We start from the raw sequence: 25,862 nt of genomic DNA on the forward strand, positions 1-25,862 counted from the left end.
GGATTGGGCCACTCGCTGCAATTATTTCTCTCGCATTTTACTTACTTGTACTTTATTCATCTGTTACATCAAAACCCCCTGAATACTTGTCTGTGAGCATTTACAGTGAATCCTTCATCGAAACTGCTTGTCAACACCTTCTGCTCCTCGTTGGGGTCGACACTCTTATTTATCGAAAGTACTACGATACACCCCCTATACTTGTGGGTCATCATTGACCAATACAAAGAGTGAAGAATAGATTCAAGTTTGGTCAACACATGAAGCATGAAGAATGTGCCACGAGAAGTCATGTGGTATGGTAAGTCGTGTAAATTATGCTTTATGAACTAACCCATCATATATGTTCCCGTGTGTTGTCTATGTGGATAAGGTATTTTTCCATGGGCATGCATCAAAAGTGAGATCTCATATAGCCCATAAGAGGATGACGTCAAGTGGTGATCGTCATCAAGGTTGAGTTGGCCAAGTTCAAGTTGAGCATCTCAAGAGGATCATATGCTTGAATCTTGCCGTCCATTTGGTGATAATGGACATGTGAAGATGTGCATCAATGGAGCTTTCCCATCATGGTGTATGGGGAGCATTTGTGAGTCATCAAGAAGCAACAATGATCAAGTGAGGCATTCCGGTTTGAGTGGAGCTTGGAGAGTTATCATCAAGATCAAGCGGGATGCGCAAGGCAAAGTTATGGCCTTGTTAGGTTTCCTTTTTACCGGTCTCAAGGTGGTTGTTGGGAGACCGGGTTATAGGATACATAGCCGCACTATCAAGAGGGGCTTTCGGTTGGGTAACTTGATCATATCGTCTTAGGGAGCTCAACCCTTTGAATTCTTTGAATTCCATAAATCTTGTTGCTTCTTGGTGTTTCTCTGTGTGAGGTTCTTGAGCTTGTTGCTAGCTTTACAACAAGCCCAAGTTCATCGAAAACGGAATTCGTATGCATCTTCTATTGCGTTTTCGAGCTTGGTGGTTTTACCGGTGTCTCTTTTATAGATAGGTCAAAACATTCATCTTGTGGTTTTTACTCCGTGGGTGGACAATGATGTTTCTATGCATAAAGTTGTAGGGCTTGTTATTTTCATATTTGGCCCTGTGGCGCCGGCTCACCGGCTTGTCCGGCACAGACCGGCTCCCACACCGGTGCCAACCGGACGGTTTCCAGGGGGCTCTCAGGGCCGCCCGGTCCCTGGCCCGGTCTGACTGGCTCTCCCGCCAGGCGGCCCGGTCTCTGGCCCGGTTTCGGCCCGGTTGACCAGGCTGCACGAAAAACTCCCAGATCTCCCCCAAACGGTCATATTTCGTTTGGCTATAAAAGGGGTTTCTTCCCCAACAGTTTTCTAGGATTCTTGAGTATCTTTTTGACCACCATTGTTGAACCTCTTGAGATTGCTTCCTCTCCCTTCCCTCCTATGATTCTTGCATATTCTTGGGGGATTTGAAAGAGGAGATCTAGATCTACAACCTCATCCAATCCATTCCTCCTCTAAGTAAGGGGAACTCTTGGGATCTAGATCTTGGAGTCATTTGTTAATTTCCTCCATTGTTCTTCCTCTCTAATCTCATCCTAGCATTTGTTGCTTTGGTGGGATTTGAGTGTGAAGAATTTGAACACCTCTAGTGTTCTTGCTTTGCATCTTTGCATAGTGTTGAGCTCTCCGCCACGATTAGTTCGAATGAGAGATCGTGAACTTGTTAGTATTGGAGGTGACCTCCTAGTTGGCTTGGTTGGTGTCCCGGTGACCTCTTCGTGGAAGATTGTGAAGGGGCCCGGGCTTCTCCTTCGTGGAGCTTGTGAAGTGGTTGTGGAGCTTGCCATCTCCGGAGTGGGGGAAAAGCTAGCCATAAGAAAAGGGCTATTCCTTCGTGGGATAGGCTCGGAGAATAGGGTGAGCCTTCGTGGCGTTGGGGAATCCTTCGTGGACCTCCACCCCTCCAAACGTGACGTACCTTCTTGCAAAAGAATGGAACACGGTAATACATCTTCGTCTCCGCGTGCCTCGGTTATTTCTATACCCAAGCTTACTTTTCTTGTGATAGCCCTCGTGCTTGAAGTACATATATATTGTTATCACTTGTGCTACATATATCTTGTGGCTATTTTGCTTAGATCTAGTTGTTGTTGTTGCACTTAGGTGAGCCTAGCATATTTAGGAATTTTGCTTGTAAAATAAACGTTAGTTCAATTCCGTATTTTTACAAGCTAAATCCGTAAGAGTTTTAAAATGCCTATTCACCCCCCCCTCCCCCCCCCCCCCCTCCTCTCTAGGCGACATCTCGTCCTTTCAACGCGGCTGGAGATGCTCTAAGATACTACACCACTCTCTTCCATTAAATACGGTGCCACACAGGCAAATTACCTACGATATCATGGTGAGACACACCATTATGAAATGTCTTAGCTAGGAGTGTGGCGTTTAGAGGCCGAGCTATATGTAGCTCTTTATTTTCAAACACTTAAAATTTATATTTTTAATTTTTTTCAGAAAGATCCAAAACAAAAATCTTGAGGTTGCCAATGATATATACAATAGTGAAAAATCTCAATGCAAACAGATTTGTATTCTACGCTACACAAAATTGAAAAAATCAGACAAATTTTACAGTCTTGAAATATGCACTATTCACTACAATTTTTATTTTTGTGTAGTCTAGAATATGAAGTACTTTCTATTAAAATTGTACACCATTATAGACTTATAGTATACAAAATTGTCTATCTCTAGAATTTGGTTTCAAATTTTTTAAAATTTGGAAATACAAATTCTAAGCGTTTGTAAGAGCATCTCCAACAGGCGCGTTATATTCAGGCGCGCTATATGTCGCTCCGACCGCGTTGCAAAAGTTTACCGCGTGATGCACTGAGTTATCCCCCACTAGAACCGCTAAACTAGAGAGCATGCGCGGGCGCCAAAAATGTTCCTGCGTTAAACGCTCCAAAATACAGTGCATTATGTTGAACCTTGGGGACTTTATTAATTTAAAATCGGGCACGTCGTGGCTTTTATCTAAAGAAAAAAATACTTTAACATGGTGCTTCAGGTAGAAACTTCAATTAAACCATGTGGTGATCTACTTCGTTTAGATTTTTATTAGTAGTGAAGATAGCCTGGATTGTGAAAAGTGTCACTCCCAAAACCAATTGAAATTTTTGTTGGAAACCATAAGCATCTGGCCAAAACCAACTCATCTATCGAGAATGCTAGCAGATTCAACTAGTAACTTAGAGGGTCACACATTACTCAATACGAATTACTACTACTACTACATGTCATTATCCGAGTACGAGCATATATACTTGCCATCTCCATCTACGCTAACAGAAACTCAGAAACCGCAAGCGGAGTAAACCAGCTACTTATCGTTTTACACCACTTTGACCTGAGCCTGATATCACCGTAATCCACGAGGCAAACCAAAAAAGAAAGCGCGGGAAGAAACACATTCCATGGCCGCGCACCGATTCTGCAGCCTAGAGGCAGAAGCAGCCGCCGTTGTACTTGCCGGCGCCGTTCCCGCCCTTGATATGCTCGCCGACCTTCCTCACCGTGACCGATGCCGGCGCGCAGGGCGTCCACTCCGCCGCCAGCCGCACCCGCGCCAGCCACCACCACCCGCCGGCACCGCCCTTCTTCCCCCTCCTCGCCGCCTCACGTTCCCGTGCAGCCTGCGCCTCGGCCGCCAACCGCCGGTTCTCGCTCCGCAGCCTGTCGATCTCGCCGGCACAGGCCTTGCGCTCGGCCTCCCAAGCGGCCATGGCCTCGTAGCACTCCCGGTTGCGCATCTCCAGCCCGTACACCTGCGCCTGCAGCGCCTCGATCTTCCGGCCCAGCATGCACACGCGGTGGTCCTCGCGCAGCTTCACCACGAGCCGCGCCATCTCGGCCGCGCGGCGCCGCGCGTACCCGAGCTCGGCGGTGGCCCCCGCGGCCTCCTCCTCGGCGGCCGAGGCCCGGAACCCCAGCCGCGCGTTCTCGCCCAGCAGCACCAGCCGCTCCGACTCGAGAACCTCGAGTAAACTGCCCTGCAGCTCGATCTTCCGCGCCGACTCAGCGTTCCGCCGCTCCGCCTCGTGGGCCAGCACGTCCCGGCCCACCCACGCCATGACCAGCTCCGCCACCACAAGGTCACTGTCCGCGCCCGGCGCAGCGGGGTGGCGGCGGTGGTGGTCATCGTTGGCGCTGTGGTGGGGCTGGAAGGAGAGGGAGCTGCCGGCGTCGGAGGAGCGGTCGTCGACGTCGGACGAGCACTCGGAGACAGCCGCGGCGTGGACGAGGTTGAGGCTGAGGTGGTGGGGGTGGGACTTGGCGAGCAGGGACTGGGAGTAGCGGTCGGCGAGGTAGAGGTAGCGGTGGTGCAGGTCGGTGAGGAGCGCCAGCAGCTGGGGCCGCCGGTGGTAGTAGTTCTCGGCGCGCTCCGCGAAGGAGTGGTCCGTGGCCGCCGCCGCCGCGTCGTCCGGCAGGCTCACCGCCAGCGCGCGCACCCGCTGCTCGATGTCTGCACGTCAATACAGTTATTCACATTAGGGTAAAAAATTCAGCAAGTAAAAAAAACGTTGACCTTAATTAGCGCGCGAGACTTTTATAATCCAAATGACCAAGTAAAATTCGAGCAATTCTCGATCTTAGTTAGTGTGGCTTGTTAGCCCTAACCAGAAGAAATCGAAGATTCACTCAGAGATCACATGAAGGACCTCTGTTACATAGTAATGGACAAACATGCAAAGGTAAAAACAAAACTGTGAGGTGACAGTGCTGTGTCCCTGATGTGACTGCTCACTATCGCATCCATTGGATTTTTCACAGCAACTCGTGATGGAAATGGTTGACTCTAAATGATTACTTGCTGCAACCTTTGTCACATGCATGGATGTGGCAATATTCTAGCGAGTGGAACGTTGCGCGAGCGAGTTCAAATTTCGAAATCCGGTGATGACGGCGGCGGCGGGGAAAGGTTTGAGAGGAAGAATCCGAGGCAGGCAGGGCAGAGGATGAAGTCATGGAAGAGTCCAGTGGAGAGATTCCAGGACGAGGAGCTAGTGAACAAAAAGAAACGGAGCAGAAGCGGGTCATCACTTTTGTTTTTCTCAATTTCATCCTCTGCCCTATCTCTCTTTCTCCATGGACCGGAGCAAGTACTTGCACTGGTAATTACCATTTGACGGAGAGCATGTTGCAATAGTAAAAAAAATGAAGCGCTACAGTCTCGTGTGTGAGCTGAGGGTCGGGGCACGGCAGAGGCATGAGGCACATACACACATACTAGATGGAGCACAGTACAATAGCTAGAGCTAGAGGAATACTGCCTGCTACTACTGGTACGCACTGGTGTACTCGCAGGAGCTAGGTGAGAATCATGGGCGTCATAAATTGGGGATCAGAGGACGCCCGTGAGCTTCCATCAGCTGTCGTCCGTCCTAGCACCAGTACGGCCTCGCTCGGTCGATCGGCATTGGTGTACTCTCAAAACATAGTGTGAGAATCTACTTGCTGCATCCTAGATTGAACTATTAAACGAGCTACAGACTACAGTGCTAGCACGGGCATGAACTCGATCGGATGCAGCCATTAAAATCGCGGGCTCGAGCTGTATGTGCTACTGGTGCCACGCTAGGCATGAATGGAAGAGAGAGCTCACGGGTATGCTCCTAGAACAAGGCCAGACTCGTGTGTGCGCACAGTGATCACAGGAAAACAGTGCCAGGCGTGGAGAGGGAATAGGGAGGGGTGGGTCGGTCACCTGCGATGGCCGTCTGTAGCCATGGCGGGCACGCGGGCAGCCGAGCCTCCTGCTCCTGCTCCCGCTGCAGCGTCTCCATGGCCGGCCGGCCGGCCCTTGCTGGGAAACTGGGACGGAAACTCGGCTCGACGCGGCGTGCCGGTGGTGACTTGTGATGATCAACCAAGAGCTAGGTAGGCCGGCCTAGCTGCTGCCTGACTGACTGCCTCGTCGCTTCGCCTGTACCGCCGGCGGCTGCGGCGCGTCCGTTTGGCGCCTGGCGCAAGGCAAGCCCCACGCGGCTCGTGACAGCAGCTGCTGCAGCGGCGACAGTCTCGTCGTCCCTGTCTGAAACTCTGAACCTGCAAACGCCAACAGTACTGCAGTCAGGCTTAATAATAATCCGTGGCGTCACGAAATGAACCAAGCGGTACATCCAAAATACTCCACTACACTACACAGGGGATAATGTAAGACAATTTAATACTACTGCTGTACGAGCACTGAAAATATGAGCAGGGAATGAAGAAAAATGGAGACGCTTCACTGGCGCCACCGTCACTGTGCGACTGTGCGAGGCCAGGCCGAGACGAGGCAGCGGCGACCGGTGTGTGCCGTCGCGTCGCCGATTTCGAGGGCATGGGCGCGCGTGGCGTGGACACGAGGCTGTGCGTGCTGATGGGACTTGCTACTACGCAGCTAGGGATGTCCCTGTCGCCGATCTCGACGCAACCGAGGTGAGTGAGGGTCATGCTTTTTTACCCTGGGGTCTTGTGATCCTAGCTACCTACACGGTGCAGATGCGATAGGTAGGAGCAGGGTTAATTTCACGGGCGTCGAGGCCCGTGTTGGATTCAGTGTGCGTCAATGGAAAGAACAGGTAAAAAAAAAGTGTGGGAGGTTAAAAAAGTAAGCAACTGCCCATAGAAGCATTTCAAATGGTTAACCCGCCGCCCTCGGAGTCTGCTTGCTAATGGTGGTGCGCTAGTGTTGATTGATTCCAACATATCTTTCATTTTCCATAGTACATGTCTGGGTTGGACAGGACACTGAGTATGTTCTAGAGCTACTTGGAGTTCAGATAGACAGATTCTTGTTGCGAGATTATGATGTAAGGCTTCGAATTTTTGGCTCTGGTTAGGGTACCGGCTGGGGCATGGGGGATAAAAGGAAGAAGACGACGACACCACCACAGTGTCCTTCTCTTTCCTCTGACCGTAGAGACATGTGTACTAACGTCACCTAGTGCGGCGCAGTGGAGTTGTTCACTGGCTTCTTCTACTCAATCCTTTTCCTTTCCCCATCCCAAACAGAGCGGATTTGAATTTTGGAATTTTCTTTCTACAGATGATGAACGGCTACCGCGGCAAGAACAAATATAACTGAGGCAGAAATGCGCTGTCCAGTACAACGAGAGATCAAACTCAAAGGGAATGCTGTTCATCTTCCTAGATGGTTGACATCATATAATTAAAGAGAGTCACTCCTACTAATCTGACAATTAACCACAAAAGGTGGGACTCTGATTGCACAATGGGGGATGGTTCATGGAATTTGCAGGTCACTACATTACCACTGCTGCGACGAGAGAGAGAGAGAGAGGAACGATACAGGAGGAGGCAGGTTTAATTTGTCTTTCTAAGCGGAAAGAAATTGCAGAAAACAAGAACTAACCATGCTCTTTCAGAGGACAGACAGAGAGAAGAGAGAGAGACTTACAGGTCAGCTAGAGTGGATGCAGAGACGAGCTATGGAGGAGGAAGAGAGAGCGCCATTGTTTCCCCTTCCCGGAACCAGAAGAAGAAGCTCCAAGCAAGCTGTCGCCTCTGGTGGAGTGACGGAGTCTTCCTTTGTTCCCACTAGTACTACTGCTGGACAGAGGAAAACAAGGACCCGAGCTTGGGATATATAGCAGCAGGCGGCCAGCTCCTGAGTTGTGCCCTGCAAGCCTCGCTTCGGCACGCAGGTGACTTGTCCAATCCTTCATCCAAGCCGTCCAGCTGCCCTTGCAACGTGCGGTCAAGATGAGATTTGAGACTGCTGTTTTTGCGAAAAGTTCACCGATCTATTTATCCTCACCGGCGGTACCAATGATGCTTAAAAGTAATGAAAATTGCAAACAGATTCATCCCCATCAAACGATGAGTACAAGTACTTGAACGAGCCAAAGGCGCATCGCCGTGCTCGCCCTTATCTCATTGGAGCCCGACAAGGTTTACCATAATAGAGCTTGTTGTCGTAGATATACGAAAAGTTGTTGTGCTAAGATCCCAAATAACCAGTGCACGTGAGCAGCAACCATCGTCGCTATTGATAAGTGTTGTTCATAAGGAGCACCGACTAAAACCAGCCGTTGGAGACAAACCTCCAAGGGACCTCCAGCAACGCTAGCTAGACTCACCACCAGAATGCGGGCTAGACAGGAGGGGGAGTTTATTCCATTTTCGCGGAGTCGTCGCCGCTACACCTTTCTAAGCATAACACAAACCTGAAACAGACCGAGGAAAACATCAAAAAACAGAACCCTCCACCCGACAAGGACCGGAATCCACCGCATATCCATGGGCCTAAGGCCACAGGAGGTAAGGCAGACCGGCCGCGGCATCCACGGGAGAAGAAACCCTAATTGCCAAAGCCTATATTGAGAATCATTGGACTTTGCTTTGGTCTTTGGTGGTTTGTTGGCTGGAGGCAGTGAATGTAGTTGCAAAGCCCTTTGGGGTAGAAAAGGAACCCAACCAACCTACCAAAACCAACCATCACCGTTAGAGGACAGCCCACTTTATTAACGTAAAGCCATTTACTCTCGAGTGCTAATCCGACACGAGGAATTCAATACGGGTTGTTGTGTTGTACGTAGACAAGCATTTGAACGTAGTCGCCGGGAGAGCCCAGGATCGCGCCTGCAAATCGTTCTAGGACTCAAAATTCAAACTCGGATTACATCTTCTCAATGTGCTGAGTAAAGGCGGCGCTTCTTGGCAGGACCTTCCAATGGCTGTACAGAATCACTTCTGAAAACGAATGTGCCATGGCGCGAGAAAGTGGTTTGAGGACTCAAACGTCTAAATTGGATTCTCAAATTTCCTTATACGAGCTTGCAGTGACTGCAAAATCAAAATGACTTCTAAAATCAACTGCGAAACGGGCCTACGATTATACAGTATAAAATTTGCTTCCAAGAAAAACTAAGCTTAGAGTCAGGCTTAAAATGTGCCTTCAAAACGACTTAACTGTAAAAATTACTGAAATGGGCCTGCCATCAACTATAACTTGAGAGTTGCTATGTAGACTGTACATGTCAGGCTAAAACATGGTATCTGACTAGTGTTAGGGGAAACATTAGTACATCGGGTGTGCTGAGTGTTTGACACGAGAAAAATGTCCGTGAAAGACAGACGCGCTACGTTGAGGGGGAAGGATGGTGGCGTATTTCTCTCATGCGCCGGGGTAAAGAAAATAGGTGCGGGCGTGCCAGTGTACCGTAGTACACAAGAAAAAGATAGGGAAGCATGCATTTCATTAATCTCTCTTGGAGAAACAAAGTACAAGTTCCCGAATACAAAGAGCTCCGTGGCCTGCTTGCGCGGCCAGCCTGACTATGCCGATTGTGATCTCCTGGTTCCCGGGGCCTCGGAAGGCACCCGGTTAATTACTCCCACGGGTTACGCCGCGAGACACCTCCGATTAAACCGTGTGGTCGTCTTCGTTGTCTTCGCTTCGCGTTCTCCATGCATGATGTGGTGGTGGTCTGTGTGGGCGGCGGCAGAGCCCGTGTCCTCATCGGTACACGCGCCGCAAGTAGCGTGGCCTTTGCTCCGGCCACGCCCGCCCTAGTCGTCATGCCTCGTCGGTCTTGACGATGTTGGTGTAGGTTGGGTTGGAGTAGCATGGGTCCGCTCAGCTGGGACTTCTCGACGACCAGCAGCCTCGTCGGGGTGCGCAAGGGGTATTTGTCTCGCGGGAGTAAGTTGTCATTGGAGATTGGCGTCGGTGTGAAAACCAACGCACACGCCAGTCGGTGTAGCCAATGTGGTCGACGCCTCATCTTGGACCAACGCCAAGTTAATGGCTATCGGCATAGACAAGGATGCCGTCTCACGGACTAGTGGGGAGGGGCGTCGAAGGTGTCGTCTTGCCTCGCCTCGCAGGTGTGGTGTTGATGGCGCCGCGCTACGCGCCGGCAGCCTCGTCAAGGTCAACATCGTCCCTGCCATGGCGGATGGCGCCGGGCTGTACGCCGGCAGCCCTGACGTCGTCGTCGGTGGCATGGTGTAGAGTTGAAGATGACGTCGCGCCTCGTGGGCGTCGTGGAGAGGGCGCCGCGCTCTACGTCGGCAGCCTCCTCATGGGCGTCACCGTCGCGCCTCACAGGTTTGGTGTTGATGGTGCCGCGCTGCACGCCGGCAGCCTCGTCAAGGTCGGCGTCGTCCTCGCCATGGCGGATGGCGTCGGGCTGTACGTCGGCAGCCCCGACGTCATCGTCGGTGGCATGGTGTGGAGTTGAAGATGGCGTCGCGCTGCAGGCCGGCAACCCTGGGCGTTGTCATCACGCCCCATAAGTGTGGTGGTGATGGCGCCGCGCTACACGCCGGCAGCCTTGGCATGGTCGTCGTCGTCACGCCACGCGGGCGCCATGGAGATGGCGCCGCGCCGCATGGTGGCAGCCACATTACGGACATCGTCGTCATGTCTCGCGGGAGTGGTGTTGATGGCGCCGTGCTACACGCCGGCAGCCTCGTCGCGGACATCGTCGTCGCGCCTCACGGGTGTGGTGTTGATGGCGCCATGCTACGCGCCGCCCGCCTCGTCGCAGACATCGTTGTCGCGCCTCGTGGGTGTGGTGTTGATGGCGCCATGCTACGCGCCGGCAGCCTCGTCGCGGACGTCGTCGTCGCGCCTCGCGTGTGCCATGGAGTTGATGGTGCCGCGCTACCCGCCGGCAGCCTCGTCGCGGACGTCGTCGTCGCGTCCCATAGGTGGTGGAGTTGATGGCGCCATGCTACGCGCCGGCAGCCTCGTCGCGGACGTCGTCGTCGCGCCTCGCGGGTGTGGTGTCGATGGCGTCAGGCTACGAGCCGGCAGCCCCGACATGGACATCGTCGCCGCACCTCACGGGTAGTGGAGATGGCGCCGCTCTGCGCGCCGGCAGCCCCGGCATGGACGTCGTCGCCGCGCCTCATGGGTGATGGAGATGGCGTCGCGCTGCACGCCGACAGCCCCGACGTGGTCGCCGCGTCTCGCGGGTGTACTAGAGATGTGCCGCGCTGCACGGTGGCAGCCTTGCCACAGACACGTTGTCGTTGCGCCTCGAGGAATGGTGAAGATGCCACCAGCGAGATGAGGATGTCGCCGGGCTACACACCGGCAGCCCCGCCACCACGATGCCGTCACCTTGGACGTCGCTCGCGGAGTTGAGGATGTCGCCGGGCTACACGCCGGCAGCCCCTACACATGACGCCGTCGCCTTGGACGTCGCTCGCGGAGATGAGGATGTCGCCGGGCTACACATGGGCAGCCCCGCCACCATGATGCCGTCTCCTTTGACGTCGCTCGCGGAGATGAGGATGTCGCCGGGCTACACGCCGGTAGCCCCGCCGCCACGCCGCCGTCTCCTTGGACGTCGCTCACAGAGTTGGAGATGACGCCGGGCTGCACACCGGCAGCCCCGACATGGGCGTCGTCATCGCAGCTCCCAAGTGTCATGGAGAGGACGCCACGCTTCACGCCAGCAGCTCCGTCGAGGACGCCGTCGTTGCGCCTCGCGGGTGTAGAGGTGGCGTCAGGCTGCGCGCCGGCTTCGCTGCGTCCGTCTTCATCGCGGCTTGCTGAAGTGGAGATGGTGCTCGGCTGCACACCGGCAGCTCGGACACCGTCGTCGCCAACTCCGTGCGCCATGGTGTGATATGCATGGATGCCTACGTCGAAGAGAGAGAAAGGGAGAAAGAGAGATATTCAACCATGATTCTCACCATTCGAGGCCACCGGCTTCGTTTCCATGGCCTCCTTGCTCCTGCCCGATAACGTGTGTGTATAGTGCTTGTTTGATGTCAATGGATGGGTGTTGGTGTGAGCGGCGCGTGTATGGCGTGGATGGATGGGTGCTTCTTTCTTCAGGTGCGAGCCGCGCGCGCTTCTGGTCTTCAGGTGCGAGAGCTCGATCTCTCAGATCGCTGACCCTGGTCAGGTACCATGGCCTCCGGCTGTTCCTCCTCCCCCTCTAAGATGTGTTGCGCGCCTCTCTTTATAGGCAGCAGGAGACGGGATGGATATGGATGGCTGCGTGGAGCGCCTCCTTTCCCGAGTATTGTGGCGGCGATGCTTATCTCTACGCTTGCACGCGCTAACTCTTCCAGAGAATCGCGGCCGCTCGAGAGTTGATGTCTATCTGATCGTTTCGATGCATGTACCACACGGATCGCAGCCAAAATATTTATCTTGTTTATGCCACACTGATCCGGTGGAACGTGACGCAGTACTGACACGATACGTATACCGGCGAGTCGCGAGCCATGTACATACAATGTATACGTACGACCCTCCTAGGCGCTTGTACATGCACTAGCTGCCTGGACGTGAACCTGACTCCTCCGTGCTGGGCAAAGCTGATTGATTCGCTGAATTACCAGCTTCATGTATCGAACGAGTGGCCAGCTCCATACGTGCATCTACCCATCTTGCTTGTTCAATACTAATTTCGTATGTGTATCAGATACGAGCTAGTACGTGAATCAACTAGCTCATGCACATATTGGGCAGAACTAATTAATTATCTACGAGATCAATGTATACACACATCAAGCATTTTCTTCTCCCTTTTGTTATATGCCAATTTTCCAATTGAAGTACTCCCGCAACTCGATACGAAATTGCGTCGAACACTGAGTGCTAACTACAAGTCTCCCCCAAAAATGGCAGTTTCAATGAAAACCGTTGCAAACATGATACAACATCTCCTTGGGAGGAATTTTCCAGTTTCTACCGAGGGTCTCTACTATGCGCACTTTTCGAGTTATTATCTTCGCCGTCATCTTCAGCTTCGCACTGTCCAGACTCCGGCCCAGAGACTTCGCCTGGGCTCCGCTTCTGGCCATCATCTACCGCGGGGTTGTCGGAATCCATTGGCACGGCGCCTTCTTCCTGGTCACCGCTGCCGCCACCATCGGTGTCAGGTGTAGCCGCAGCAACCTTCATGCAGAATTCCATGGCCAAGGCATAAGATGCGCGTTAAACGCCATCAACACGGAACAGAACAGCTAGCCCACATATGCTCCACAAGATGCTCCAAGTACCTGTGGCTCCTTGGGGTGAGATGAAGTGCCTTTTGTATCTTCCCTTTTAGGCCGTTTCGCCTTCTCTCCAGGCTTCGAGTTGAACTTTGCACGCACGTCGGCTGGCAAGAGTTCTGGAGGTACAACCCCTTCAATTCCGTAGTCACAAAACTGAAATAAAGCACTGGACATTAGTTTTTCTGTAACTCCAGTAACCTTTTAGCTCATATAATAAAAACATGGATTTTCTGCTCAGGCTTGCATGCTCCCAAAAGTTTTAAAAACAGCATCATACTGGATTTTGTGAGAAAGCATGTGAACTGGCAAAGAAACTATGCGATAATAATATGCCATTTGTGAGCTGTATAAAAAGGGCAGAATGAAGGGTGTCAAATTTGGTTCCTCCCATAGAGCAAATAAACATGCATATTGTTTTTGCACATATGGTTGCTAGCACACACATTTTTATAGAAATGCACATCTTTCTTTTTTGCTTTTTCCCGGAAATTTAAATTAAATTTCTTCACTCAACATGCGTGTATAATACAATGACAAAAATAAATATGCTGAGAGACTGTATAACAACTGCATGATACATACTCGAGAAAATGCTTCCAGATCTTGTCGGGCTGTAAACCGTAAACCTTTCCAGCAATAAACCTGTCAAACAAATGATGCTATTGAGACAACCAAATGTTTACAATAGAAAAATGCAACATTGTTTCCGATGACAAGTTCAAACACAAGAAATAGACACCTGAAATCAGTGTACATGAGAAATAAGGACCTCATTTCATAAGAACTCCACTGAGCCATAGATAAAAGCACAAGAACTTTTGCTTCCGTTTAATATGATTATAACTATACCTATCTTTGTGTGGGACAATACCTGTTACCACAGCAACAACATTTTTTTCTCTATAGGTAACACTTCATAGCAGTATTGTGTCAGATAAATAATAGACTGAGAAGAGCTCAGTTTTGATAAATGAGGATACAGATGCCTGCCTCCACATTTTCTTTGAAGAGGAAACATGTGAGCACAATAACACATTAATTCCCAGCTTACTACCTACAAAAATCATAAAATCCAAGGGCGAATTTTATGGCATCTGCAAAATTTATGATAACACCAAGATTTTTTTATTAATTCATTTTAGCAGAACTTGTTCCAGAGAATAATATGCTTCGTCTCAATGGAGAGTTAGCTCCAACTTGACAAATCTTTTGCATTAACTTGACCTTCAAGTATGGATGACTTAAGTACATATATTGACTAAATGGAATCCAGTAATCCTTACTAGATCAAACATTAGTACAACAAGCACTCAGGAAATAAGAGCACCGATTAGAGCTTACACGATTATTTTTGTGGTGATACTCCTCCTCAATTCCAGCAGATGTGTCCATCTGCAAGTTTACATTAAAAACAGTATTAGTGGACCATGATAATACGCTGCTATGCTTAAAACAAAAGGATGGATGAACAATAGGTGCAAAATAACAATGAAGAAAAATTGAAGTGCTTACATCTTCTGCAAGTGGTTTCCAGTATTCTGCAATTACTGGTGGCCGGACTCGGTCAGGATCAGTCAAAGCATTCTGCAAACAAGATGTGGGATCAATCGTTGGATCAATCAAAGCACTATGCAAATAAGATGTGGGGTAAAAAAAAAATTTTTTTTTTTTTTTGAGAAAACGCAAAGGAATCTTTGCGTTTCATATCATTGAAAAGATAGAACTTGTTACACGCCTCCTAAGATAATTATACAGTTAAGGAAATGTAACTAAGGGCACCTACAGGGAACTAGAATACTGGATAGTTCATTCAACTGAATGGGGCAGGAACTTACAGAAAAATTGTACAGGGCCCCTGTCCTATGAGTATCCCCACTCAAGACTCTACAACATTTTCTATAGAAAGTAAATTTGGAAAGTAAGAAAACACAACTTTTTTCAAAACTCTAACAGTACCTAAAAGGGCCTAAAACCGATGCACTTTGCACCTTATACATTGGTACTTGATCAAATACACAATAAAGGGAAGTTGTAGCGAAAACATACAGGGTTTAGTTCTGCCCATTTCCACAGTTGGGCAAGTTCTTTGTTTCCCAGTCTCCACCTTAGCTTACTACAATGAAAGAAAGGAGTATAATTAGGAAGCAGTAGAGCACAACATAATAAGCTCTCAACATACAAGGGTGGAAACAGCTTAAAATTCAATCACCAACCTGGCCAGCATTGACCATGCCCTAGATTCTTTTTTATCACAAAATAAGACTATTAAGATTGGACTTGGCCTGGAATTTCTGGTAAAACAATTGTGCTACAGGAACTGGTACAGTGAATGGGACGTGTGCTGGGTCAAAGCATTTATGCAGAACTTTCTAAGTAAATTTGTCTAATGTTACCCTTTCACTGGAGAAATCTAGAACGCAAAATTACTATGAGAAAAATTGATGCAGGTATCCATTCCGACATCCTTTATTGCAGAATAATGTCATATTTTGCACGAGTTTGCACAACATAGTACGCAACATGAACTACAAATATAACAACCTATCTAACTACACCAATCAACATGAATAAGTTTCGATATTTAATAGGCATACCGATCTGAAACTGGTCAATTCCATGATCAAGCCAAACTTAATCAAGAAGTGGATAGTACAAAATTCCAAATAACTGCAATAGACTCCAAACTCCCAAAAGACTGTTAAGTCCTGGGCAATAATAATGATATCAGACTAGCGCGAAACAAGCTAGACATAAAACTCCTTTGTTTGCTTCACAATTTCACAGAAACGTGTACCCTGTTACACCTGGTTCTGACTAAATAGACACTGTGTAGCAACAGAGTGCTTAACCGGATATATAAATCATCACCAACAATCCACTTATTGTATAGAAAATATTAAACTGCCTGAAGAAAGCAAGTACCATACCGTTTTCTGCCAACAGCTTGATCTGTTTTCTTCTTTTCAAAAGGTTGTTTTTCAAATGCTGGACATCCATCTCTCTTCCACCAAACCTTTTCAAAATGCAGACAGAGGGATGAGAACTGGGGGTGAGAGAATTGGAGTTTCCATATTGAAATATAAGACTTGTATAGTGCAGCAAAATGCATACCCAGTTTTTCTCCCGCTCAAGAATATGCTCAATGCTTTGTAGGAATTCCTTCCCTTTTGGTGGAATCATCTCCAGAAGATTCTTAACACGCTCTTCACAGGATTTGATTTCCTCTTTCTGATTAAAGTGGAACAATAGATGAGATTATCTGATCCACAGAATTAAACATAACTGAATGATGGTTCAAGAAATATCTTAAAGAAACCAAAGGATAAGTAAGAAAATCTCAATTCCTGATTTAGTATACTACCATATGCCCCAGTGGCCCAGTTTAGTTGTATCAGGCAGTCACAGTTGATAATAGTTGACCCTGTTATACTGGCTGACATGCAGTACTTGATGCTAGCACGACTTATATGGAAACACCTTGCTTTAAACAAAATGATCGAATAACACTACATCAAATAAGCATTTATCTATACCTGGAGCCCAACTGAACATTGTGAAAAGCATATACAATAGGCCATAACAAATGTTTCTACACGCATAGGTATACATATAGGAGATCAGGAGTAGTAGGTATACATGTAGGAGATTAGAGTAGTATCTGCCCTGTGGAGTCACACAAATACCAGGTACAACAGACACCCAAAAGGAAAGGTTTTCATGCGAATCACATAGCTGTCTCAAGTGTCACAATATTTAAACAGTTATGTAGTGAGACATAAATATACTAAAATTTGACAATTACTAAATAACATTGTTCCAAATGTTTGTAGCTATGGCATCTGAGTTTACATATAAGTAATATCTGTACATTGAAAATAAACAGTCAAGTTATTTATTTCTCACCATGCTCTCGGATGGACCATCTTTGTCAGTCTTTCCAGGCGCCTGAGGAACAAAATAACTTCGTCAGAAGTCCCTTCAAGGATAGTATCAGGCTATTGCTGATATGAGGGGAAAAGTGAGATAATTGTCGTCTGTAATGATTGCAAGATTTTGCAACTATGTTCCAGTTCAGACTTCATTACCCAACAAAGAAGTAACATTGATATAAGCCTTACTTAGTTACAACTTTCCTTCCAATCATTCTCAAATGCATGCCTGCATGCCACAGTTCTACAACATGTTTATGGTTATTGGGCCACAGGCAACACCAGCAACCATAAGTGACATGGTTACTCTTAACTAGGTATGGGAGAAACTTAGCGATCGCATCGCATACTCAACAGGTAGTGTCATTCAACATAGCAAGAAGCTGGCCAGAGTGGAACAAAAGCAGGTGATGTACAGGAGATAGAAAGCGAAGAAAAAAAACACCTTATTGTCATGTAGCCATGTGCAGTCACACAGCATATTCTGCCAAAAAAATACATGTATTTTGGACAGAGAACAGGCTATATGCATATAAATAAACAAAACTAGGATGCAGTGTCTCTCAAAAAAAAAACTAGGATGCACTGAGACAAAAGAAATTTAAGATATGTACAGAGAGAAGTGCTATTTATGGCCCTCTTATTAGGAGTATGAGATCATGTAGCTTACATAAAGCAAAGGAAAGAGGGAAACCCTTTAATGCTTGGCAAAATTGAACAGAATGACCCATAGGCACAAACTGATGTACATTGCTAACTAAATTCCAATTTTGTGTACCTTGAGATAGTCAAAAAATATAAGGCACTGGACAAGGATGTGTCGTCGAAAACTCGCGTCTTTCAACTGCAGATAAAGAATGTTATATGGCCATACAACAACACTGAACAATCACCAAAAAAACTAGTGTCAGGTGCACAACAAAAATTACCTCTAAGCCCATCAATTTACTGCTAGTAAGGTACTTAATATTGAAAGCAGCATCTTCCTCCTGCTCAAGGTTATTATGTTTTCCATCAGCATCGGAGAGAGGCTGAGCTTCAAATGTGCTTAGCACGACCTGAAATTCAGTTGTTAGTCAAAACAATCAGAAGTTCAGAACGAACACTTTGAACTGGAAAAGGCAAAAAGCTGCATGTCACTCAAAAAATGGAGTAGAGTGTACCATACCGTTAAATTAGAAGCAAACTTTTGCCATTTTGTTGGGTTTGTAGTAGTCAAAGCTGGGTTCCTGAAATGCTCCTGAAGTGGAAATAAAACACAATATTGAGCTTTGATAGAAACTGATGTCGAGAAATGAACAAACATTTGAGAGGTATGATAATTATTTTGCATCCCAAAGATTAACAAGTACAATGTATCAACCTGTAGACTCCACAGGGTCTGGTAGAAGTTGAAATCAACAGAAATTCCTGAGATACAAAGGTGCATTAGGCAATGCTATTATTTACAAGACATTTGCCTGAAGATAGGGAAAACAGGACGAACTGGCAAAGTAACATTAAGAAATATCAGTATAATATATAATGGTGCGAGTTTTATCAGACAATCATACTCACCATCGGTGGCATCTTTCTCATACTTTGTTTCATTTGATGTGTTGAAAACTCCCTTAATGTTGAGAGCTGATGAAATAAACCCCCAGAAGATAGTTATAACTCCTTACGAGCAAGAATCAAACTAGCTAGAACAGGGGAAGATGTAATATGCAAACCTGAGCGCTCCGATAACGGAAAGAAATGTGCCAGAAACATGATAATACGCCCACAGAATACCACATCGTTTGACTGAAATTCATAATATAGAAAATATCAATAACATACTTTGTACCAAACAAACTCCAAGAAATAAAAAAGAGTGCCTAGCTTGCTGAAGTTAAGTGTTGAAGATCATTTCACTAATAAAGCCAATAGTAAATTTATGACACAATAAAGGTGTCAATAGCAAAGCTTTTATTGAACACAGTTTTCAGTTCAGTAGTATAATATCCATCATGGAAATAAAGAAATCTCAATTTAATCACTAGTAATGATAACTAAAAAAAATATTTTAAAGATTAGGCACAACAACATAACCAGATCTAACCTTTGAAAGCCTTCGAAGAAGTTGGTTGCAAGTCCTCAGCATAACCAACTTGCCACGCCCAAATAGTTCTTGCTAGAAATAACCAAAAAAGATGATCCATTAGCAAAACCATGCATAGACAACACGTGTACCATACCAGCACCAGAAATCATTAATGACTGAGTATCTAAGAGAACAAATTCACAATTACCTTTCCCAAGATATCCTGCTTGCTCTCAATATACCCAAAGACATCTTTGCAGTCTTTGATAGTTGACATGTCTGTCAAATCTTCTAACAGCTGGAATACCATACCACCCTCAACATGGCCTCTTTCACAAAGGTAAAGCATGATATCTAACAGGACAAAACTTTCATTTGTTAGGATAAAAACAAACACTACACAAGGACTAACAAGTGGTCAGAAACCGGTGCTGGTTGTAAAAATATTTGGACGAGACTATTGAAGAATCGTGACTTACCAAGAAGACGCGTAATCAGGCAATTACTTTCTCCGCTATCCAACGAGTTCCCATATTGCATAATTCCTTTGTCCGACTGAACCGCAGATGACTAGGAGAGCATAAATGTGAAACAAATCAGCAAGCAATACCAGTTTCTAGGACTGCATGATCATCAGGAAATAAAAAGTGCATCAACTCCTCTCAAATCCTATCATGTCAGGGCAATTTGCATCCAGTTATCGACCAAAATATAGAGCCGTTTAGCAGACTGTACAGACTAGTAGAGCACTGTGATAAATGAAAATGCGCACATCCCTTTGCCACAAACATTATTATAAGCACGATCTTCTGTGATAAAGAAGCTTACAACGAGTTCCTGCAGCAGCCTTCGGAGCGCATTCTCCAAGGACTGGTTCTCCTCGAGCACCAGCACCGTTTGCTTCTGCCAAATCAGATGTAATACATGTTATGTATTTATAAAGCAGCACACCTCAAGGATTACCAAATACATTAAAGCAAAAAAAAAAAGACAGCTGCTAGCCCTGCTACCAGCTCATCATCATCTACCAAAAGGGTGGCAAGCTAGTAGAATTGTGCACAGGCAATAACCTGGGGCTTAATTGCTTCCTGGACTGCCTGGAGCGCGAAAGCTTCCGGAGATTCATTCCTGGCCAGCGCGGTCCGGAACACTCCCTGCGACCAAGCAGGTAGTCCGAGGTTACGGGAGAGTCAAGAAACAGTTCCGCTCGAACTCGCAGCGTGCCCCTGGCGCGCCGGGCGGACCCGGTGTACGGGAGGGAGAGATAGAGGAGGGTGGGGAGAGGGCTCACGATGATGCGGTCGCGGTCGGCGTGGCTGGAGACGGCGGCGGATGTGGATGGAGAGGAGGTGGGCGCGCGGGCCTTGGCGAGGAGGATGCGGAGGCCGGAGTTGGACGGCGGCGGCGGCGGCAAGGGCTCCGCCATGGTGAGGTAGGGTTCAGCGATGCTTCGAGGGACGGCCGAGTCGGGACCTCGGAGGAGAGTGGGATCCAGTGACTTACCAAAACGGCTCAGGATCCACCGTCCATCCACATCCTACGGTACGCAGAGATTCACGCCAAGTGCTCATCGGATTATGTCAACTTTTTATTTCCGGATCATCATAACCCACCCCAAACACGATTTGTAGGCTGGAAAAACGCCGCGCAGATTATACACGTCAAATCAGGACTGCATAACATCGTACTTGCAAATATATCTCGTTGGGACTCGAAAATATGTCGACCCATACATTCGCATCATAACCTTGTAAAACCTACGAACGAATTCTATGGTCGTATCTTCCTCTATGTGAAGATATTCATCAACATAGTTTGTCGGGTTGCCATAGCCGAGGATGGACGCTAAATCCTATCAGCCCAGCCGCATTTCTCTTGTACTTAAAGTAGCGCATATTTATCTCGCAAGCATCAACGATCTTGTTGAACAAAGATTGACACATATGTTACCAGTGGCGAAAGAGATGAGGCGGATATGTGGGTACCTTGGCGAAATGATCTCTCATGAACATATTGTTCCCACGAGCGTGGTTCAGAGGGATGCAAATCCGCCCCATGGTCGACCCCTGCACCTTCTTCAGCCTCACGTCCATGATCTCCTTCGCCGCGAGGATTATGGACATTTGCTCGATGTCGTCGTCGTCGAGCAAGTCCTCCAAGTCGGAGTCTTCGAAGGACAAAGAGTCCCCCATCAAAAACAGCTCGCACGGGTCCATCTACAAGCGACTGCAGCGAGTGAAATTAGGACCGGCGGTGAGTATTCCGCGGCAGCGACAAAACAACGGGTATTGAGAAGAATCAAATGGCGGCGAAGGTTCACATCCCTTGGAGGCGGAGAATCCGTGGTCGATTCGCGAGATTCCGTGGTCAATTCGGGCACAGCGACGGGGGAGCGAGCGCGGCGGTGCGGCAGGAGTGTTTCTACTTGTCAGATTTGAGGGGGAGGGCTTGCGCAAGCTAGGATCTATGGTGGTGCGCAACGCCGGAATAGGCGCGCCATGGGAAGAGATGGAACTTCTTTCGCTTCAACGCGGAGTGGGGATGGAGTTCGCGCTCGGACAGCCTCGCGAAACTGGGTACCGCGGCTCGAAACTAGATGGCCCGGAAAAATATTTTCGGATGCAGGTTCGATGATGTGTTTGGATTGACTCTTTTTTTCCTCTAAACCTGCAAAACGACGGTTATTATGCAGATGCAGGTTCGATGATGTGTCTGGATTGACTCTTTTTTTCCTCTAAACCTGCAAAACGACGGTTATTATGCAGATGCAGGTTCGATGCGTGGTTTGCTAGAGTTGCTCTTAGACCAATGCTGAATCGCCAAAGTTTTCGTTTTTGAGCTAGAACGGTGCCCGAACAGAATCCCCATTCCGGCCCGCATTGACTTTCATGATGGAGTTAAACCCATTACAGCCTGCAAGATATGTATATAAGCGGCAAACGGAGGCTTTGGATACAAAATACCGCATCAATTTCTCCATAGCCTCCCGCCACCGCCACACCTCCACTCCGAATCCCAGCGACGCCGGTGGAGGAAATCTAATCGCGCCGCCAAAAGCTTCCTGTCAGCCTCTTCTACCTCGTCGATGGCGCCGCCCAATTTCGCGCGTGGAGGTCGTGCTTTTCCTCCACGCGGCGGCGGATCCGTGTCGGCAAGGCGGGCACAGGAGATGGAGGCCGAGCGCACGACGTGCATCTCTGAGCAAGCTCTACTCCCCGCAATGTGATCGTTACAGGTTCTTCCGCGGCGGCGACACGCTCGGCGGCTCCGCTCTCGTCGACGTGGCGGTTGCCTCCGATCCCTCCGTTGGATCTAGACTCTGGCAACGAAGAGGATGTTGCCTGCCAAAACCCACCGGCGAGCAGTGGTTAAGCAACACGAAGAGCCGGGAGACTCCCAAGACTGCTAAGTGGGCCCTGGTGCCTCGCGTCGTCCCGCAAAGTCCCGGCACACGTCCCGGCGGTTGCGAGGGCGTGCCACCTGACCTATACCCGATCGGGAAGGTGTTGGATTGCTTCGATTAGTCTCCCGCATGGTAGACACGTAAACATTAAATACGAGCCCGATCGGCTCTCGAGGTTGCCTCGTGGATCGGCTCAAAGAGCCGATCGCCCCATGGTTCACGTTGGATTTACGATGACATGGGGATCCTGCTTGATCAAAACAAAGCTAAACCAATCTACGACAGTTTAGGGTTTTCACCGCATAATCGGAACATCCTACGCGTAGTTGGGCCTAGCAGATACGAAAGATGATTGAACTATTCCTAAAAGAGGCCTAAAAACCAACGTTAAGTCAATTCCCGGAACATCCCTTATAGGAACGGTAAAACAACACCTCACGCACTACCGGATCATCCAACCCCAGCATAAGGCCTAATCATGCAGATATTAAACTAATCCTTGAAACAAGGAGCAACTATAACAGATCGGATCTACTAAGTAACGAACAAGCAAGGTGCTGCCCTTACACCTGAATAGGTGTAAGGACAGCTAGATATTTACGTTCACAGGATAACCTGAGAGCCGATCGAGGCTCGTATTTAATGTTTACGTGTATGCCATGCAGGAAACTAAGCGAGGCATCATCCATCACCTTCCTGACCAGGTATAGGTCAGGTGGCACGCCCTTGCACCAGCATCGGACGTGCGTGCCGAATCTTTGCGGGCCGTCGCTCGGAGGGACCAGGGCCAGCCGCAACCCTAAGTTGTTCCCGGCTCTACTGTGTTGCCCGTCGCTGCTCGCCGGTGGGTTTCTGACCGCAACACATTCTGGCACGCCCGGTGGGACCATCTTCGACATCAACCACATCGCCATCTACATCGGAGATGGCGGACGGCACTCCAGTCACGTACGAGGATTTGACCGAGGAGCTCAAGAAGAAGTATGACGAGGTCAAAGCAATCCTCGAAGCCGACCTCATCGGCTCTTTTCACAGAACCCGCTCACATGGCGTCGGGTGGAAAGGGTTCTCACCTGAGGCGCGCTCGATGGAGTGGACTTGTCCGTCCCGTCCGAAGAACGCACCAGGTCCCTGCGTCAGGAGATCAACTACATGGTAGCTCACTCGCTGCACCGCCATTCTGAGAGCCTGGTGAACACTTTGGAGCGTGTCGCTCTTCGGGTGATCCAGGAAATCATGAGGCATCAGTACTCTCCGTCAGGACCAGCTCTCGGGACTTACCAAGGAGAGATGCCACTCCAGTCCCGTCCGCCGCTGCCATTTGCGTTGGCAGCACCAGAAGTGCCGAGTTCACCGGCATACGTCGTCTACAAGATCGGCGGTGACCCTAGCGACTACCAGTTCTTGCATGAGGCGCCTAAGGAGATCCCTCACGGATACACGTGCACATACGTGCCGGACTGCGGTAACTGGGCACTCACAAACCAGGCTGCAACAGCAGGGACTTCTGGAACAACAGGAGGGACTTCGGGAACAGATCTTGAGAAGCAGACGTGGCTAGCTAAGTATGCCACTCCGACAAACCTCCAGAGCTCAGCTCCTGCAGTTGGCTCAGAGCTGGAAAAGCAAGCATGGCTGGCTAAGTACGCCACTCCGGCTAATCTTCAGAGTTCGACTCCTACAGCCAGCACCGTGGATCAGATCAGTGCAATCCTGAGAGACCAGTTCGGCATGGTGCCGAAAAGGAGGACAATCGGCTATTCCAAGCCGTACCCCGACGAGTACGAGTTGATCCCGCTACCACCCAAATATCGGCTCCCTGATTTCTCCAAGTTTAATGGATCAGATGGTTCCAGCTCCATCGAGCATGTGAGCCGATATTTGGCACAGCTGGGCACAATCTCAGCATCCGATCCACTACGCGTGAGGTTCTTCGCACAGTCCCTCACAGGATCGGCTTTCGGGCGGTACACTTCGTTGCCACCAGACTCGATCCGGACTTGGAAGCAGTTGGAAGAACAGTTCCACATGCAGTATCACTCAGAGGCTTTCGAGTCTGGCATTGCCGATCTAGCGCAAGTACGTCAGAAGCGTGGAGAAACCGTGGCAGAATACGTCCAGCGCTTCAGAACTGTTAGGAACCGATGTTATTCGGCTCGTGTGACTGAAAAGAAGCGATCGAGTTGGCGGTGGTGGGCCTTGCATCACCAATCAAGGATATGGCTTCCCAAGCGAGACTACCCTTCACCGGCGCACATGGTTCGAAACTATCGTTATATGAACAGCGCCACCAGGACTTGTACCAGGACAAATTCAAGCGTGCGGTAGTCCCGGTTGAGGCGGATGAAGACAAAGGCTCGCGGGAGATCAAGAGGTAGCGGTAGGCTGAATGGACTCGGGGGCAAGCCCCGTGTCCCGCAAATGGGTTAAGCCACCAGGTCCGCCTGAAGGGTTTGATTTCGACGTAACTAAAACCGAGCAAATTTTTGATCTCTTACTTAAGGAGAAGCAGTTGAAGTTGCCCGAAGGCCTCAAAATCCCCACGGTACAGGAGCTGAATGGGAAGCCATACTGCAAATGGCATAACTCGTTCTCCCATACCACCAACGACTGCAGGGTGTGGCGTCAGCAGATCCAAATGGCGATAGAACAAGGACGTCTAATTTTCAACCGCGACGCCATGAAAGTCGACACTCACCCCTTCCCCGCCGTTAACATGGTGGAGTGCACTTACCCTGGAGGGTGCCAGCCAGGATTCTCGTTCAACATCAACATGGTAGGACCTGGACACCACTCTGGTAAGGATAGAGACGAGGGCAGCTGCTCTCATAGCAAGGACACAGAGGAAGCCGCTCCACGCGATCGGCTCCGTCACGATGGCAAGCGCTACATTACAGAGGGAGAAGTAAGGAACGTAAGACATCAGCGACCTCTCTCTGATCACCTCCTCAACAAGTATGTGAGTCAGTATGACCAACACCGACGATCCAACGATGATGATGAAAGAGATCGTCTGGCTAGGGAAGCCAGGAGATATCGTCGGCATGATCGCGATGAGGAGGAGTACGAGCGCCGTGCCAAGGAAAAATCAAGGGAGCAAGACGACGAAGATAGGCACTGGGACTGTCCCTTCTTCAGACACTGCTGGGATTCAGGAATGAGCCGATTGCCCACAATCGGCAACTGCCCAGAATGTAGACAGAAGAGGAAGGATGCAGCTAACGTGTCCGTGTTCCAACGTCTAGGACCTCTCCCGCCTCGGAACAAGCACGGTCGAGTCCCCTCGAGTGGAAGATCTCGAGGATTTGGAAGACGATGTTGAAGAAGAAGAAGACGAGTACCACCGGCCAAGGTGGTGCCCTGATGGACTCAGCCGTTCCCAAAAGCGTAGGGTTCAGCGACTGCGTGGCTTGGAGGAAGCCGAAAGGCTATACCTGCACACGCTAAGGAAGGCGCGG

General features: G+C 49.0%; 2 protein-coding genes across 2 annotated transcripts; both read right to left on the reverse strand.

Annotated features, from left to right (window-relative positions):
* Positions 1 to 3,472: 3,472 nt before the first annotated feature.
* On the reverse strand, positions 3,473 to 5,818 carry LOC124694240 (kinase-interacting family protein-like). Its single transcript, XM_047227251.1, has 2 exons — positions 5,740 to 5,818; positions 3,473 to 4,497 (listed from the first exon to the last, which is right to left on the reverse strand). Exons 1-2 carry the CDS (start codon positions 5,816 to 5,818, stop codon positions 3,473 to 3,475), a joined length of 1,104 nt encoding a protein of 367 aa, XP_047083207.1.
* Positions 5,819 to 8,971: 3,153 nt separating this feature from the next.
* LOC124701121 (THO complex subunit 1-like) lies at positions 8,972 to 20,442 on the reverse strand. The gene is made up of 22 exons (XM_047233168.1): positions 20,293 to 20,442; positions 20,072 to 20,155; positions 19,830 to 19,904; positions 19,481 to 19,571; positions 19,210 to 19,355; positions 19,020 to 19,091; positions 18,649 to 18,721; positions 18,494 to 18,559; positions 18,300 to 18,346; positions 18,105 to 18,176; positions 17,866 to 17,994; positions 17,715 to 17,780; positions 16,911 to 16,952; positions 16,119 to 16,235; positions 15,935 to 16,020; positions 15,054 to 15,120; positions 14,520 to 14,591; positions 14,349 to 14,399; positions 13,590 to 13,649; positions 13,011 to 13,160; positions 12,607 to 12,906; positions 8,972 to 9,084 (listed from the first exon to the last, which is right to left on the reverse strand). The coding sequence occupies exons 1-21, from the start codon at positions 20,425 to 20,427 to the stop codon at positions 12,697 to 12,699; spliced, it is 1,911 nt and encodes a 636-aa protein (XP_047089124.1). The 5' UTR covers positions 20,428 to 20,442; the 3' UTR covers positions 8,972 to 9,084; positions 12,607 to 12,696.
* Positions 20,443 to 25,862: the final 5,420 nt, after the last annotated feature.

The sequence above is a fragment of the Lolium rigidum genome, chromosome 3 (genome assembly GCF_022539505.1).
Source record: "Lolium rigidum isolate FL_2022 chromosome 3, APGP_CSIRO_Lrig_0.1, whole genome shotgun sequence".
In the NCBI taxonomy this organism is placed as follows: Eukaryota; Viridiplantae; Streptophyta; class Magnoliopsida; order Poales; family Poaceae; genus Lolium; species Lolium rigidum.